This window comes from Thermobia domestica, chromosome 17 (assembly GCF_964235325.1).
Source record: "Thermobia domestica chromosome 17, izTheDome1.hap1.1, whole genome shotgun sequence".
NCBI lineage: Eukaryota > Metazoa > Arthropoda > Insecta > Zygentoma > Lepismatidae > Thermobia > Thermobia domestica.
The window spans coordinates 120,778,032-120,795,350 of NC_137470.1; the positions used below are offsets into that span (position 1 = coordinate 120,778,032).

General features: G+C 37.1%; 1 protein-coding gene across 20 annotated transcripts in view; it reads left to right on the forward strand.

Annotated features, from left to right (window-relative positions):
* Positions 1-17,319, forward strand: part of LOC145674313 (uncharacterized) — a 192,517-nt gene that overhangs the window by 37,626 nt on the left and 137,572 nt on the right. The window contains exon 6 of one of the 20 annotated variants that reach the window (XM_081744189.1): positions 9,974-10,268. The exons of the other annotated variants lie outside the window; for them this stretch is intronic. Coding sequence (XP_081600315.1) covers positions 9,974-10,260 — 287 coding nt within the window. The 3' untranslated portion in view covers positions 10,261-10,268. The remainder of the gene's footprint in view (positions 1-9,973; positions 10,269-17,319) is intronic. 20 annotated transcript variants of the gene reach the window in all.

The following is a 17,319-nucleotide window of genomic DNA, read 5'->3' on the forward strand; positions in this document are numbered from 1 at the left end:
CACAACGAAGGTCACATATTGTTTACATTTAAAAAAGTTGACTACAAGAAATATTGTTGAATACTGTTTTTTTTATTAGTATTATTACATTTATTTAACAATGTTAGTAACACATTTTGTGCCATTTTTCTATCTTCTATTTTTTTGAGACTCAGTTTGTTCTTAAGTGCTGAAAATGGTCTTGGTAAGCTGTGAACAAGAGATTGACCGATCTCCTTCTCAATGAATGGCATCAAGTGGTCACAATTCCTTGTACCAAGTGTGTTCTGTTGTCGAAAATCCTTTCCTTGAGTTTTCTGTTCAATATATGCCACAAGTTTTCTATAGGATTGAGGTTTGAGGTTTGGTGAATTAGGACGACATCACACTTTCAGAGTATATATTCATTTCCTCGAACCAGTTATTAACTTCGAGACCGATGACATGACGCATTTTTCTTTCCAGATAAAATTAACTCACCGCGAATTTTGTCTGCGCTTGAAAATTTCTGTGTGTGTGTGTGTGTGTGTGTGTGTGTGTTATTTTTAATTTCTTTTCGGTTACTCTCTAGAACATACGGTTCTGCCGTATGCATTTGATTTGATTCTTCAAGTCGTCAAGATTAGATGATTTCCGCAGCATTTTCCTCACTATGCACTATATATATATATATATATATATATATATATATATATCAAACTCTCTGCTTACCGTTACAATCGATTTGCTTTGGAGCTTCGCACCTGAGCATCACTTACGCGCACTTAGCGGTCAAACTGGAGTACTAAAGCCTCTCACGATATCTGCAGCAAAACTTTGTGAAGTTTTTTTTATTATTATTATTATTATTATTATTATTTATTTATTTCTGCTGTATGTTTCAGTCCTCTGTGTCTCATACTTTTACCACAAGATACGAATGAAATCAGGGAGATCATTTGTGGTAGCCCTGTATAAGTGCCAAGTTGATAAGTTTTGTTAAATTCCTTGTTACCTTTATACATATCCCGAATATTTTTCTTTTCCCTATAATCTTCAAGTTCAGTAAATGTAGCCTTCAGAAAGTCATGTTTCTTTGTCGTAAAAAATTCGAAAGTTTCCCCTCTGATGTCAGTGAAATGTTCAGTTCTATCGTTTGGATTTTGTCAATCCAGTTTTTTGTCTTTTCTCCCTTTTCTTCTAGTTAATTTATTCCTGTTCAAAACATGGTTTGTTTCTATGTATTTTTGCGTGCTTCAGTTGTTGTTCTGCTGCAATTCTAATTTTGTCTCTGATTTTAAACCAAAGTATCCTCAACTCTAGTGCATTGCGAACCTTCTGATACGGAGAATTTTTTCGACACTTCAAAATCTTTCATTTTAACGTCCCACGATTGTGTCGTTTAGGCTGAGAGAGACTCATAATTAAGGCGAGTGAATGGTGATGGGAGAATTGGTGAAATGAGAATGTGGAAGGAAACAGGAATACCCTGAGAAAACCCACGGACGCATTGTTGTTCATCACAAACTTACTTTGCCGGGGATCGAATCAGGGACCCCACACACCAAAGGTAAGCGCTCTATCACTTAGCTACCGTGCCGCCCCTTTTCCTTTTCAACACTTCAGTTTTGTACATATTTCCCTCTCGCCCTCTAATTTGTTTAAATAAAACCTCTTTGTTATCAGATACTGATTATTTCCTTTTGTCAACGATAATCTAGACTGCCTTCTGTCTGCTAAAACCTGATCAATTTGATTGTCTTTTTCCATCTGATGAAGACCAAGGATCAGGGTTGGCAAAAACCATGATTTTTATTGAAAAAACCAAAAAAAGTTTTTTTTTTGGTTTAAACCCGTTTTTTTTGTGGTTTAAACCAGGTTTTCGTGGTTTAAATAATTTGCTCTATGTATTTATATCACATATGGACAGAAATAAGCTTGTTTCGCCTTGGTGTTAGTATGCAACAACTGGGTTATGCTGGAAAGGGTCACATAAGCTTAAAGCAGAATCCAAACCGCTTCTCGGCTTACATCCAAGAGAAATTGGCCTCCATTTGAACTCGAAACCGGGACTAATTGGCCACAAATGCGATACGTCTGCCGACTCATTCACGAAAGACTCCTGATAAAAATACGTTGACTGATCTTTACATATTTGTTAATATAATCGTCAAGAGTCATTAGGACAGAAGGACAAAAAGATTAACAATTGCACAAGTGGAACCATTATACAGAATTACATATGGACAATTTCCAAGTACTACAGAGTACAGAAGAACTAATTTAGTCCAAGTCAGTTCACTACGACTTTTATTAGTCCAAGTTAAAGAAATACAACAACTTAATTTGCATATCAGTAAGAAAAGTAAATAAAGATACGAATTATTTGAGTCCACTTTGGTTCTGACCCATTTATACATAAATAGTTACCAAAGATTCTTGTTATTTCAATAATTGCGTCTCGTAGGGTTTGTATGACCCCCCTCCCCAAAAAGTGCGGCATTTCGATGTATTTTATCAATAGTAAACATTATTAAAACGAAATAATCTTTAGAATTTTCCTTTGGTTGCATAAGAATAATACCAAACTATAAAAAAATCACAAAAGAAACATCCATTAAGTTACATAAAAAATGTTGTTTTTGTAATATAATCTCTTTGAGTAAAGAATGGGGAATTTAGGTCTGAATATAGTACGAATAATATATGGGAGTGAAACGTGATAACCCACAAATGTGTGCTCATCAAGATTTTACGAATAGTTACACTTTTACGAACATTTTTCGTTTTTTGGTTTAAACCAGTTGGTTTTTTGAAAAAAAAAAAAAAAAAAAAACAGCTGGTTTAAACCAGCCAACCCTGCCAAGTATATTTATGAATGTTGTAATGTTGCACTCCTTACGCAAAGGTTTGGATATTACAAAGTGTACCTAGCGTTGTTATTATTTTCCTTATGCATACATTTTTTTTTTTTTTGTATAATCACTGTGAAAATATCCTCTCGTTCTACCTTCGCATTCAAATCCCCTAATAGGATTCTTGTATTATATCGCTGGAGTTGGTTAAGTACACGTTATACTTGTTCCTAAAAGCTATCCTTTATATCGTCATCCTTAATTTATGTTTTTAACATGTAACAGTACGTAGGTAATATCACACCACGGACTCTTAAAGATTAATTACAAAAAGATATTTTTTAACTAATTCAACACATTTGATTGCTGATATTTTTCGTTTGTGAACGAAAATCCTTGTTCCTAGTTTGGATTTTATGCTCGTCCTAATATATGTCCTGATTTTGTTATCAATGTCTTCCTGAAGAATGAAGTTTTCCATTGATATGCATTTTAACGGGTGGACTTCGCCAAGGGCAATTTATTCAATGCATCGGGAATGTGCGTTTCCTGGAAGTCTCAATATGTGTTTCTCATCAGCCTATGCGGGAGTACGTGTGGGGCTAGTAAAGTGTCACTGACAATATCGCACCACACACTGAGAGCAAACTGTTGTTGATATCGCATGAGAATTATCGGCTGCTCAACGTGTACAACTTACTGCAGGTGATATGGATACAGGCTTGCTCGACAATATTCATGTCATATCTGCATGTGATTTACACGTAGTTCATCCTTCAGGACGCCATTGATACCAAAATTATTTTCCTAGCTTAGGGGCCTCCAGAATATGATTATTTCACACCGGCAGACGGTTCAATGGCCGTAACTCTGTAACGACACATTTCCCGACAAATAGTCATAAGAACTTTTTTACTTGACTACCCATATTAACCCACCCGTGAAATTTTGTCGTACTTTTTTGTTACACCCTGTATATATATATATATATATTCAGATTTCCGGTAAGATTTCCGTTTTGTATCACTTCCTTTCCTTCCCATCTTTGCAAGAACTACGTTCGTAATATACGCATGTAAGAAAAGTGCTGAATATATGAGGGTCTGTAATACACATACGTAAATACAGTGCTGTAATGTTAACGACCTCTAATAATGATTTGCAACGATCAAGTGGGATTCATCGACGGTTCATCGCTTAGATACATTGACGGTTCAGGCATTGACTTTCTTAGATATTAACATAGACTGTTTTTAAATAATTCCATGTCTGTTCAAGATAGTTATTTGAAGATTGTAAAGTAATGTCCTTGGAACTTCTTACATGTATCCAAGCGTGCTCGGTAGGTACTAGTGGGCTATAATTGTCTGGATTACTCCAGACTCCACAATATCATACCCACTAGTACATGCCGTATTCCGCAAACATTTCTCGAAATTTGTATGTAATGTTATAGTGGCTGTTCAATTCAAGCCAGTCTCTATATGTGGAACAGGCCCTCCTTTCACACCACTTTTTATGTGGACGCTACCCCTTCACTATTGCAGCCACTTGAAGATGGCACTCCTATATTTATGTTTGAATGGGAAAGAGAATTTCTGACTTTTGTAACAGAATTTCTAGCAGCTGCTGTAGCAATTTTGATGTTCAACAACTCCAATCGTGTCATTTATTGTGATAATTTAGCAGTTGTATATTGTGGGTCAAAACACATTTGTAGAATTTCAGTGCTGTATATGATAGCTCATATCGTGTTTAACAATTGTACCTATGCCGTTGTACATAATACTTCAGAAAACAAAGATGATGGGCTATCGCGAGCGGGAGCTCGATTGTCCAACAGCCCTCAGCCAATCAGAGGACATCACCAGCGGCCATCAGCTCTGAAGCTAGATGACGAGGGGTGACAGGACTAGTTGACTGAGAGCTCGAGGAGAGTGAGCACCCAGCGTGCGGTAGACTGATTTATCTATTTTTTTCAAAGATAAATAGAAAAGTTGCGCCGATTTCTTTTTATTATGTTATGTGAGAAAGTTAAGTAACGAAATAAATAAAATATTTATCGTAGTAAAAATTCTCGTTTCAAGGTTGCGATAGATTTTTATGGTATATAGGCTTGATGATTGCATTTTGTATAACGAAGTGAGGCAAAAGACAAACTGAAAAGGATGATATTTAGATATGTGCAATATGGCCACCGCTTTCATAAATGAATGCCTTTATTCGATGCGATTAGGGAGATATTTGAGTGACAGCCAAAAACAACTGTGTACTCTTAAGAAATAGAAAGTATGCATCACTTGAAAACAAATATCGTATACGCCGTAGCTAAAATCATTCCTACCGTAGTAACACAAGCCTTGCGTAACTTGTAGCATCAAACAGGAGCTCACCATATTGGGCACATTTAAGTATCAGTCTCTTTCTGTCCTGATTGAGAGTTCCTCAAATTCATTGACTTTGTTTTTTTTTTTAACACCTTGACTACTACTATATCTGTTGACCGTTATCATCTGTGCGCCACGGGCAGCATTCCGCAAGTAATACTTTGTTTTCGTCTGTGTTTTAGTCTCATAACTGTATAATTTTCATTGTGTATGGTTTTGCATATACGCGGCGTGGACATTAAATTTTGACTTCTACGCCATATGTATGTAATTGCATACACACATATAGAACTAACGCGTCTAACTAAAAGTGCAATATATTGTTTGTGTATGAGAAATCATACATGTTGTGGCTGTGGTTAGTTGTCACTCCTTTTATTAAAATAATGCAGTGACTTTTAATCTGATACGATTATCCTTCTCTCTACTTTTCTCTCTTTATTTATCCCAGCTAGTCACAACAACCCATGCACAACACGCTCAGCCTAGCCTCTATCGCGGCTGGGATGCGACAGATTTTAGACATGAGCGCCGTAACCCAGTGTAAGCAAATGTGTAACGTAAAATAGCAATTAAATGTTCTCGATTTTTTAAATTAAAACCAACCAAGAAAAGAAAAATACATGTATATACAGATCTTACATATATATAAAACGGTAACTTTTAAGATTTACGTGCATGCACGAACTAACATTACTATTCAGTGTATATTATATAAATTAAAAAATTGTACCAATGGAGGTGGCTTTATTGACAATCACTACGTAGTATTCTTTTATAGTTCACAAATTCGTCCACAAAGTCCACGATTGTCCTCAGCAACGCAATCGAAGGCAATGGCACAGTCCAAAGGTTTGTTCATTCGGTGAGGGCCCTGAAGGAGGCTAAATCTTCCAATTGCCTCCAAGCCACGTATTAATGCATTGTCCGTGTAGAAAACTGGGCTGCATTAGAATGTCGTACACAAACCAAAACAATTGTTCCATCGTATTCTGCCCACGGGGTTTCGTAATGTGGAAATAAAGTTCAGTACATACCCTCGCTTAGATACTTTTAAAATAGTACACCCAAACTGCACTTCTGAGCGTCGCGCTGCCATGGACACGAGGGTCCATCAAACTTGGATTCGAGTACACGGATTGTGAAACTTCACTAACTAAACGCTGCTGATGAGCAAGCAAGCTCAATTCAATATTCAAATATACACTTTTAATTCTCAAATTGATATCTTGTCTTTAAATATTCAACCCAAACAATGCGGAGTTCACTTAACACAAAATAATATAATGAAACGTGGGACAGCGCGGGCGCTAAAGGTCCAGCTCCGATTCACACAAGCGCGCGAAAGAATTCGTTCGTCCAACGCGCTTCTACGTACAGCAAAGCTTGTGCGGAAAGCTAAGAGTCCCGAAAATCAAGACACAAAGGGGCACTCACCAAAATGCAGATACCATGTGATCATCCTCCCTGCTTTTTAACCATATATTGCTGTAGACTTTGAGCTAAACGCACCAACAGATGGGCATACCAAAGTCGTGAGAGAAGGCTTCGAGATCTTTCTTTCATATATGAGCTTTGGTCAATTAAATTCAAAATTAGCATTGTCTTTCCCATTTTGATTTAAATGCGATAAATGGGCTTGGGAGCCGATGACAATGTGACGCTGCGCGGGAGAGCCGTGTGTATGAAATTCCATATACATAGCAGTCAACGTATTAAAGTTTGGCTCCCACGCTTATGCACCAAGACTAAGGGAAAAGGTGATGATGAGATGGATGCTAATGGCGAAATGAAGAGAGTGGAAAGTTCACTTCGCGTGGACTAGGAACGAACCAAGGATCCCTTGCACTTTCAGTGAGCCCTCTACCACTGAACCATCGCGGCCTCGTTAACCTTACATGTAATACGTTGTAGGCAGTCTGCGACATGCTGTTGTGCGACAATACCGCTAGCAGATGCATTGCCTTCGCTCGCCATGGTTTTAAAGGGTTGCAAGCAATGCAGTGCATAAATGCGAGAAATCTTATTCAGCGGTTGTCTATCAGTTCATTCGTCTGTTAATTGACAGATATCAGAAAAAATGGTAAGAGCGAGATTTTTGTGTAAATATGTGTCTCAGGAATAAGTTTCATTTCTGACCTTTTAAAACTGTATTTGGACAGAAAAAACGGTAGAAAATTAGAGCAAAAATGTAAGAGAAAGTAATAAATGCTTTTTGATATGGATGCAACGTCTCAAATTTTTTCCTGCGTATTTTCAGTGTCAATATTGGTCCCCATAAAGCAAAAACGGATAATATATATAGCGATAAATGATTTACGGATATGGGTTTAACAGGTCGCGCTCACCGGCGAAAAGCTCTCTGAACATAAATTCACCTATATTAATGCAAAAGCGGGCAAAAGCTAACCGAACATAACTTCACCATAAATAATACGATTATGTTATAACAGTTATGTTGTAACAACCTAATAATGATCAGCGACGTTGCTACAGACGAGCTGAGCTTCCTAAAAAGTCTAATTGTGGTGTGAAATCTCAACATGTCATACAAAACAGAATGTCAAACAAAGGCACTAGTGTTCGTTTTCTTTCTTTTTACTATACAGTGATAGAGAACACACACTCCACAATACATTATTTTTATTAAACGTAGGTTAAAATACATAATTTCAGCAGCTTTGTTGAAGTAGTACATAATATATATATATTTTCTATTAAACAGAGTTTAAATTACATAATTGCATCAGTGCTTAGTTAATGTAGTGATAGATAAGCTAGAGCATCTAACATTCCACAGTATCGTTTTACCTCTTGACTTTCTTTGTACAACCCTGAAAGCCCAAGTGAATAGAATTTTTTCCACAATAGAATTTTTCTCCATGTGCACTGAGTTAACCTCTTCAGACGCCGTGTGTCGTGTACGACACACAGAATTATTTGTCTTGACAGAACGACAACATGGCACAAACGACACGCGTACTTTGCTTTTCTTCCTCGGCGCTGCATTAAATAGAAGCTTTACAGTTAAGGAACGCTTTCTGTTGGTCCTACATAGTGTTTTTGGAGGGAAGAAAATATCTACGTTAAAATTAAGTATTCTACTTCTCGTTCTTTAATGCGTTATTTTTTTTGTAATGCATGTTGATTTATCTTGTTAAAGCCTTGGGGATGAATACGAAGTTGATTATTTTGCTCTTCTATTGTGTGAGGGAGAATGGAGACCTTTTGTTTTCACAGTGTCGCATACGACACATGATAAACCAACCTTTGCAAATGATGACTATTCATAATCTAGAGATCTCATGTTTTCAGTCTCTTCATTTGCGTTTTATGAACATGTGACAGTGTTTTAGGTAATGAATATTATTGTTGTATTGCAAAGATGTATTAAGTGTGTAATACGCACAAGCGTACGTAGTGAGGAGGCAAAGGGGACAGACACTACTAGAACATAATTTCTCACTTTTTATTGGTAGAGTTCCAATGTGTCCTATATGAACCTATGATTGTCACTACTCTGTGCAAAATAATAATAATAATAATTAATAAATAAATAAAAATAAAAAAGTAATTTCTCTTAATCTTTGCATGTATGAAACGAAAGCATTATGGAAATATAAAATTGACAATTTTGTTGAAAAAAAAATCTATAGTGACACTGAAGAGGTTAAGTGAAGGTAGCATCCGCGCACAATAACATTGTCAGAAAAAAAAAAATATTTTCACTGCCTGCAGAAATGCAACTTCAAAATCTATCCTTACCTCCGTAGAATTTAAAAATATGAACTTCTCTCTCGCCTTGGTTAAAAAGTAGAATTGTATAAATATATAATGCTGTATATAAAATAGTGTTTGTAATTAATTGTTTATAAAATTTAATCATAAATAAAATCATGTTTCATATTTAAGCGAGCTTATGTCCACTGCCGGTGAGCTTTTGCCCACACGCCTAGCATGAGGCTGGAGGTGAGCTTATGTCCGGAGAGCTCTTTGCCGGTGAGTTTAGTTCGGAAACGTTTTTGCCGGTGAGCTTATGTCTGATACCCGGATCCAACGTCCCAAGAATAGATTCCGTCTTCGCCCTTATTTGTCTATTGAAACAGGAAGTTTTCATAATTTCCTATTCGAATCTTGTACCCAAATTGTTTGTAAGTGTATTGTAGTTTCACAAATACTCACTTGCCTTTTAATCAACTCAAAACTAAATACTCATCAGAACATCCAACTGGGAAATCAGCGCAAATATTTCAAGAGCAAGCTCTTTTTATTCCCAGGGCGTATCCTTTAAGAAATCTGCGTTGCTTGAAAAACTACATATTTTGACCAATTTCGTCCATTGTAGAGTTAACGTTTATCGTTCTTGGATTATAACTGTTCAATTTCCTTGTTGGTACCTGTGCCATCTGGTCCAAAATCTAAACAAATAAATATTAAAACAGTCCAGATAATTGTAGATGATAATTAAAGCATTGATTATAAGTGTCTTGGATTTTTCCCAATGAGTATATTTAAAATTGTAGTTAAAACACATGCCGATTAGTTATATGTATATATCTGTGCAGAATAACCTTGACAATTCCATCTCAGTTTATCCTGAATGTCAGTACGAATATCAGTTAGAATTGCGTGAAAATGCTTGCTCCGCAATCTTTCGCGTAGTTATCATCATACTAATCCAGAAAAAAAAATGAATGTTAATGAGTAATAGACTTTAGTTTACCTGGACTTCCTTTGTGATAGCAAAATGAAGTATAGGGCATTTCCTCCTAGAAGCGGCAAGTTGCTTCGTGTGGATGGAAAAACAAAAGGAAGCGGAACAGGGTAATGCATCCCGTACCCCTAGATATGACCCTGCTGAAAGACTGTCTGGCGATCTAAGGAACCACACACTAGAGGCCATTGTGGGAACAGGAAAGAAGAAGTATCCTCAGAAACCGTGCAGAGTTTGTGCCGCTCATAAGAAGAGGAAAGAGACTCGGTACATCTGCGCAGTTTGCAAGATTCCTCTTCACAAAGGAAACTGCTTTGAAAGATACCATACTCTCGAGATCTATTAGGAATATTGGTGAGTAAGCCTACAAAATTTTATCAAGTTCATTCAAAAATAACGAAAATACAGGGCTTAAAGTCATGAACCTGTAGGTTCAAGCGGAAAGCATTTGTGATAAATGTCCGGGTCACTTTATAGGGTTTGCCTGTGTACAAAGTGTTAACCGCATTATTCAGAATCGAAATTAAATTTGAATACTGCTTGTGCTAGCTTTGGGACTACGAATAATCTAAACGAAAATAAAATCTCACCAAAGGAGTTGTTTTTATTAGTAATCTATGTTATAGTTTCGGCAACTTACCACTGCCTTCATCGGACACAATAAGAAAGTACAATCTAAAGCTGCAGCTTATATTTCAGAAAATGAGAGAGGTCACTTCTAACGACCAATAAGATACTCTTATTTCTAAAGTTCTAAATTTGTAATTAGGTACATACCTAAACTTCTAATTAGGTTAGCTGAGATGTGTGCCTAATTAAAAGTTGAAATCTGTATCTAATTACAAATTTAGAATTCTAATGAAAGAATCCTATTTAGCTGTAACCTTAGTGTTTCTTTACTTTAAAATATCAAATCTTAACTGATGAGGAAGGGTAGGATTACGTTTAAATGATCTTTAGTGAAAATGTTTATAAACCATTTTCTCGATAGTATAGAGAAAGCTGACATTTGAAGCAACTTTGTTCTAGCTAGTACAAACTATTGACCAGTTATTATCTCAAAGTTCAGCATGAAGTTTGTAGTAAATGAAATCAATTAATGAATATTAGCCTGTCTACGGAAGACCTCCGCATTTTAGTAAACTTCTCGTTTCATGATTCTACATAACAAATAAAAAGTACATACAGGATATGGGTTGCAGAATATTGATGTCTGATGACCATTTTCTCACTTCCAAACCAAGTATCTTGTCGAGGTCTTGGCGAGACCAATTGCTCGGTGAGAATCAAGTGATTAGTCTAAAAGAGTGCAGTCACTAGCTTACTTTGTTTATTTTTACAGGCAGTTTATACAGTTTTCAGTTAATGTTTGCACCTGTCTCTCTTCCTGCTTTCAATTCCTTATTTTGAACACTTTCACTCTCACTTGTTGATTTTTGTTTCCTAGGAAATGAGACCGGTTATTTTTCATTTTTGGAAACCAAGTGATTTCTTTACTGCAAATATTGCAAATGTATAGAAATACACTTAATACACTTAAGTTTAATTACATATCACATGTCTGATGAAGGCGATGATACGTTCGCGAAACTGTAACACAGATTAATAACAACAAATGATTGCTGTGGTCAAATTATATTTTTATTTATGGAAATTAAAATAGATTGTACCGTGAGCGGCAGAATTTGATATTTATCGCATACAGTTTCAATGTTCTTTTATGGATAACTTGGATACTATTAAGCCAAAGTGAGCAATATACAAGCTCTTTGTACCAGTAGATATTGAATAGTAATACCAAAGCTATCGAATAAGTTAAATAAGTAAATATTTATCACTTCTGTATGTCTTCAAATAAATATCTACGAGGAGATACTGAAAACTTCCGGCTCTGTCCAGCAGGAATAGGGCTAGAGGGATGGAATTACTCAGTTATTTAAAATATTCCCTGCTGAGACTGATGCATTGGTACAGCGATGTTGCAGCCTATTTAACCCTTGTAAATAAATTCCTTTGGTTGCTTGAAACCAGATTATCTCACTCTGTTGCACCAAGCGAGATAATGTAAACTGTATCTCACAATGTCCATAAAATGACGTCCGACGTGTTTCTTAAAGTTTGAGAACAAGTGATAATCAGAGTGAGCCAAGTCAGGCGAATAGGGACCAATTGGAATCTCAGGGTGTTCAATTCGGCATGCACAACATGGGCCGTCTGACCTCGGCAATTGTCATGCAAAATGAGAATCCCATTAGACAATTTTCTGCCGCGTTTCGTCCTAAATACCTCATACATCTGGTCCAATTGGTTGACATAATACTTATCGGTGATATTAGAATTCCTAATTAGATAATTTACCAACGAAATACCATCTTTGTGCCGGAAAACTGAAGCCATGACCTTCACTGATTTCTGGATGTGCAACGTCTATGGTCTCTGTGTGACGATAGTTCATTGACATATCCTTGATCTCAGAATCGGAGCCAGGTCTCAAAAATCGGGCCAAAATATTTGGAGCACTAGTCTCAAAACGGGCTAAAACTGCCTCGAATGCTTCAACTCGTTTTTTTCTGCTAATCACTGTCGAGACATTTTGGCATTCACTTTGCTGAAACCTTGCACATGTTCAGTATACTGCTGATAATGAACCAGACGCTTCTCTGAGATTGTTCAGCTTTTTTCTTTCTCTTCTTCCTGATATTCGCCTGTCTTTTTGGATCAGTTCATGGACAGCATCACATATTGTCGGGTCTGTTGAGGCTGGAGGGCGACCAATGGAACGGGGAAATAGACAGTATTGAAAGGAGCAAGCCAGATTTTGATGGTGCTGTATAAAGGAGACCCCTCCTTCAATGTTTGTGACATCTTATTATCAATGTTCTTTCCAGATTTCCTCTGGAGAAAAAGGAACTTCATGACGGTCCGACACTCCAAAGCTGTGAAACTTGCTTTAGCCTTCACCACCACTTCTTCAAACTTAAAAAAGCTACACATTAATCACAAGAAACTATTTGCACATGCATACTAACATACTAAGCTCTCATATGAACAAACAATCAAGGTTTTATGTGGACGGGAGAGTGCAAAGCCAGGAACATATTGGTTTACATGACTTCATCGTACAATTCCGCATATATCGTACAAAGTGCCCCTACAAATTTCAAGCTAGCTACTTTGAGGCATGGAGAATAATAATAATAAAAATGTCGTGTTTGTTATAGCCCATTTGCTAGAGCATATGCTTGGCAAGCGGGAAGTCAGTTTCCCTGTTTGAGTCCATTTTCAGGAGAGGGGGTAAATTAGAAAGTAGTTTTGGAATTGAGTCAATTTCTGAATTATCTGATTGAAATGCTCAAAAGTTATCCCAGACAGAAGGCACTGGAGTAATTTTACCTGGACTTCCTGTTGAGTTGTCCCCCTACCCGTACGATGAATCAATTTGTCAGATTATTATTATTATTATTATTATTATTATTATTATTATTATTATTATTATTATTATTATTATTATTATTATTATTATTATTATTTTGCTGTTGTTTTATCTTCATTCTGTACCTATTTGCTACAAATTGGATATATCTATATATTAAAATGCTAGGTGTATATGTTTGTCTCCAATCCTTTCGGCAATGAGATCTCGAAAGCCACAAGTGACAGTGGTATACAAAGTACGTCACTCACCATGGGATAGTGACAAACTTAACTTTCAGATGAGCATGAAGCTCACATTAAATTAATTACTGCAGATATATTGGGTGATCTGCACTCAGTTCAATAACGGTCTAGTTAAGGACTACTAGTCACATTTATCTTTGTCTCCGAAAGCTTCGCTTGTTGCCATTAAGGATTGGAGCTGCAATTGTAACGTATTTCCTGGAAATAGGATTGCTTAGAAACGGAATACGTCTCGTCATTAAATTTGAGGTATGTAAAAAATAAATCTATTTATGTTTAAAGTATCTCTCAGTGTATGAAATTTACAGTCATACACACGAACACATTCATTCAGCTTTCAATCCGATTAAACTGTGCGAGTTTCTTTACTTGTATTTACCTCTCGCAAAGTTTCCCAAATTAAGAGGGAGTATAAAATGTATTTCCATAGTTCAGCAGTACCCTTATGGTGTGCAGGCCTTTGGTTCCTAAATTATTAATATCAAACCTGGAGGTGGACTTAGTGAAAGGATAATATGCATGGTGGAGCAGGAAAACAGGAACATTTTAATTGACGTAAAATGCATTAATCAGCACAGGGAAAAAATACATTTAATGATTCGAATGCATGTAGAGGGCATGCCATTAACAATGATATTAGCTATGGCACTTACATCTCACTTTATTTCTTGAAGACGACATCGGAAAGATGTGCTCCATCTGATATGAGTATGCTTTGATACATTGTGATATGAGTATCCTTTGAAAATATCAGCGTATTATGCGTTGAGGAACGCCAGTGAGTCATTTAACTTTCAGTTTCAGTTCAACGATATTTGCAGGCTGTGTACTATACTCTTTGCTTTTGAGATGTCTCATAGATTCCCCACAGAGAGAAATTACACACACTGAGTTCAGAGGATCTCAGAAGCCATAGAATACTTTCACAGTTAACACACGTTCCATTAACTTCAATACTTCATTATTACTAAATGGCAGTCTTCTCACTGTTGTCTTATCGGTGCCAAACAAATGCTCGGCCATACAGTGTTGCTAATTCTAGATTCAAAATTTCCCGTTTCACTCACTGCGCCATGCTATATATATATATATCGATAGAGCATGCTATCGACGAAACTAATCTGACCTTGACGAAATTTGACATGATAGTACACCCCATGCAGCCTAGTACATATATGAAATGTCCTGATATGCAGATCAGTATCCCCTCATATTTACAAACAACACCACTGCTTGTCTATAAGGATCATCAAGCAAGCAAACGGATGCAGTCTCCGATGAAATACAAAGAGGACCCCTACAACCCCTGCACAAATTCAACTTTCAAAACTGGCTGTAAAAGAGCACGTCAAGAGTCAAAAGACATCAGTTCTAGATCACTAAGTCAAAAGACCTTGTTCGCGCCAAGTGAACTTTGTGGTGGACAAACACCGTGTGTGGGGGTTTCCTCGGGGTTCTCCCGTTTCCTCCCACTTTCTTCATTCCACCACTTTATTCGTTTCTCATCATCACAGTCTCCTTTAGCGTAGCCGGTATAACAATGGGATGTAAAACTCAGATTTCATTTCACTTCCTACCTTTCTGTCTAAGCTGCTCTGGGCGGGAGAGACTCTCTAACCTTTCCTCTGAGCTGCTCTGAGCAAGAGGTTCCTATCCAACTTCCGCTAGACGTCTGCACGGGCTCGGGCTTACAAAGTATATATCACTTCGGACCCGAGCCGGGCTTGGGCTGTAAATTTTTAAATATACAACCATATTTCTCGGGCCTTTTCGAGCCTAACTTTGTAAATATACCGTACAACGATATATATATTGCACCGTTCTTTTTCAAGAACTTTTAAAGCACAATTACAAAATTAAACCTCTAATGTTGTAAATAAAAATACAATTTTGTGTTAATTATTAAGTTTCTGTAATTTGGGCTCATTTGATTATCACACGAGCTCGGGTCGGGCTCGGATCTAAATGCTAAAACATATTTAGGACTCGGATAGGGCCTCACATTGTAAATTCACGGGCCGAACCGGGCCCGGGCTAAAAGTTCCGGTCCGTGCAAACCTCTAATTTCGGCGCTGCACTGGCTAGTAGACACCAACACACCTCTACGCTGCTACGGGCAAGACGTTCCTTACCAATCTCCGCGCTGCTCTGGGCAGGAGGTCCGACTTACAGAGAAAGGAGTATCATTAGATACATTACCCATTTGTAACTAAGTGTATATTAACTTATATAGAAACTTTTATAGTAAAAAAGGTGAGGTACAAAACCCGTGTACCGCGTCTCTATCATACATTACCATATGGTGTACATACATTTAGTTCCTGAGTTATCAACAATCGAAGTTCAGTTTAAACTCATTGAAATCGAGAAATTTCACTAAAACGCGATTGATGGAACTCATCCGATGTAACCAACATTGGGATAGCGATAGAACTTATATGCCTAGTTCAGATTTGACTTATTGTAGTGTGCAGGCTTTTCGATTTCGAGTTATTGCCCATTAAAGTTGGGATTTGGGCTTCTTTTTTTATACTATAGTAATTGCGATGACTCGTGAAGCTTGATGTAGATTTACCAATTACACCACTCAATAGAACGCCCGGTCCCGGTCATTAACTCCTATGCCTGAAATTTGCGAATGTCGTTTCTCCCGCTATACAGAGAACATCTCCTGAGAGTGTAGTGTTGTTGGATAGCCGCTAAGTTTCGTTTTGTTGTTATTATTGATGTTGTTGTTTTATATATTTGCTGTTATCATTGTTACCATTCAATTCGAATAATAGTGTTCCTGTTTTGGTTCTTTAAGTAGCTTTTTTGATTGTTTGCCATGCCTTCTAAGTTTGGAAACGTTCTTGGTGCACTTCTGCTGTTCTCACATTTTCTCAAGTGTGCATTCGGAAGGTAGCTTCACGAATAGTACCAAATATGTCCGATCCATCACACGTAAAGGAAAGCAGTTCTATGATTCGTGTAGAGCTTAGGCTTCACGAGTCGACGTGGTCACTCGAACTTCAATCCTCAAATCAGATGGCTAGTATGTTAAAAAAAAAAAAAAAAAAAAAAAAAAAATCATATTGATATACCCACTGAGCTCATTAAAGTCTACCACGGCTTCAGTTATGGTCAAATGGACACTTTTGGTTCTCGAGTTATTGACGATCAAACTTGGGGTGCGGACGCAGTCAAATTTTTAAAGAAAGAAAAAAAATCATTAGAACGATCGATGGAACTGATCCGTTTTGGACCAGATTTGGTATGGTGGTATGCCTATGAAATATGGTGTGCACATCTTAGGTTCTCGATTTATCAGCCACCAGATTTGCAGTTAAGAATTATATGAGTCCAAACCATAGATTTGATGGTCAGTAACTCAAGAACCAAAGGTCTGGACAGCACTATATTTCATATGCATATTAAGGTTGTTAATCATGCCTGTTGTCCTGTATGGTTGGCAAACATGGTCGCTTACTTTGAGAAAAGGACGTAGGGTAGAAGTATTTGAGAACAAGATCCCGAGACGAATATTCGTACCCAAGAGGAATGGGTATGGGGAATGGTGGGAACTACATAATTTATACGGTCCACCAAACATTGTTAAAGTCATCAAGTGTAGGAGGCTCAGATGGACATGGAAGAAAGTAGGAACGGTTTCAAAGTTTTAATTGGAAGATCAATCGGGAAACGACCATTAGAAAGACCTAGGCACAGATGGGAGAACAATATCAAG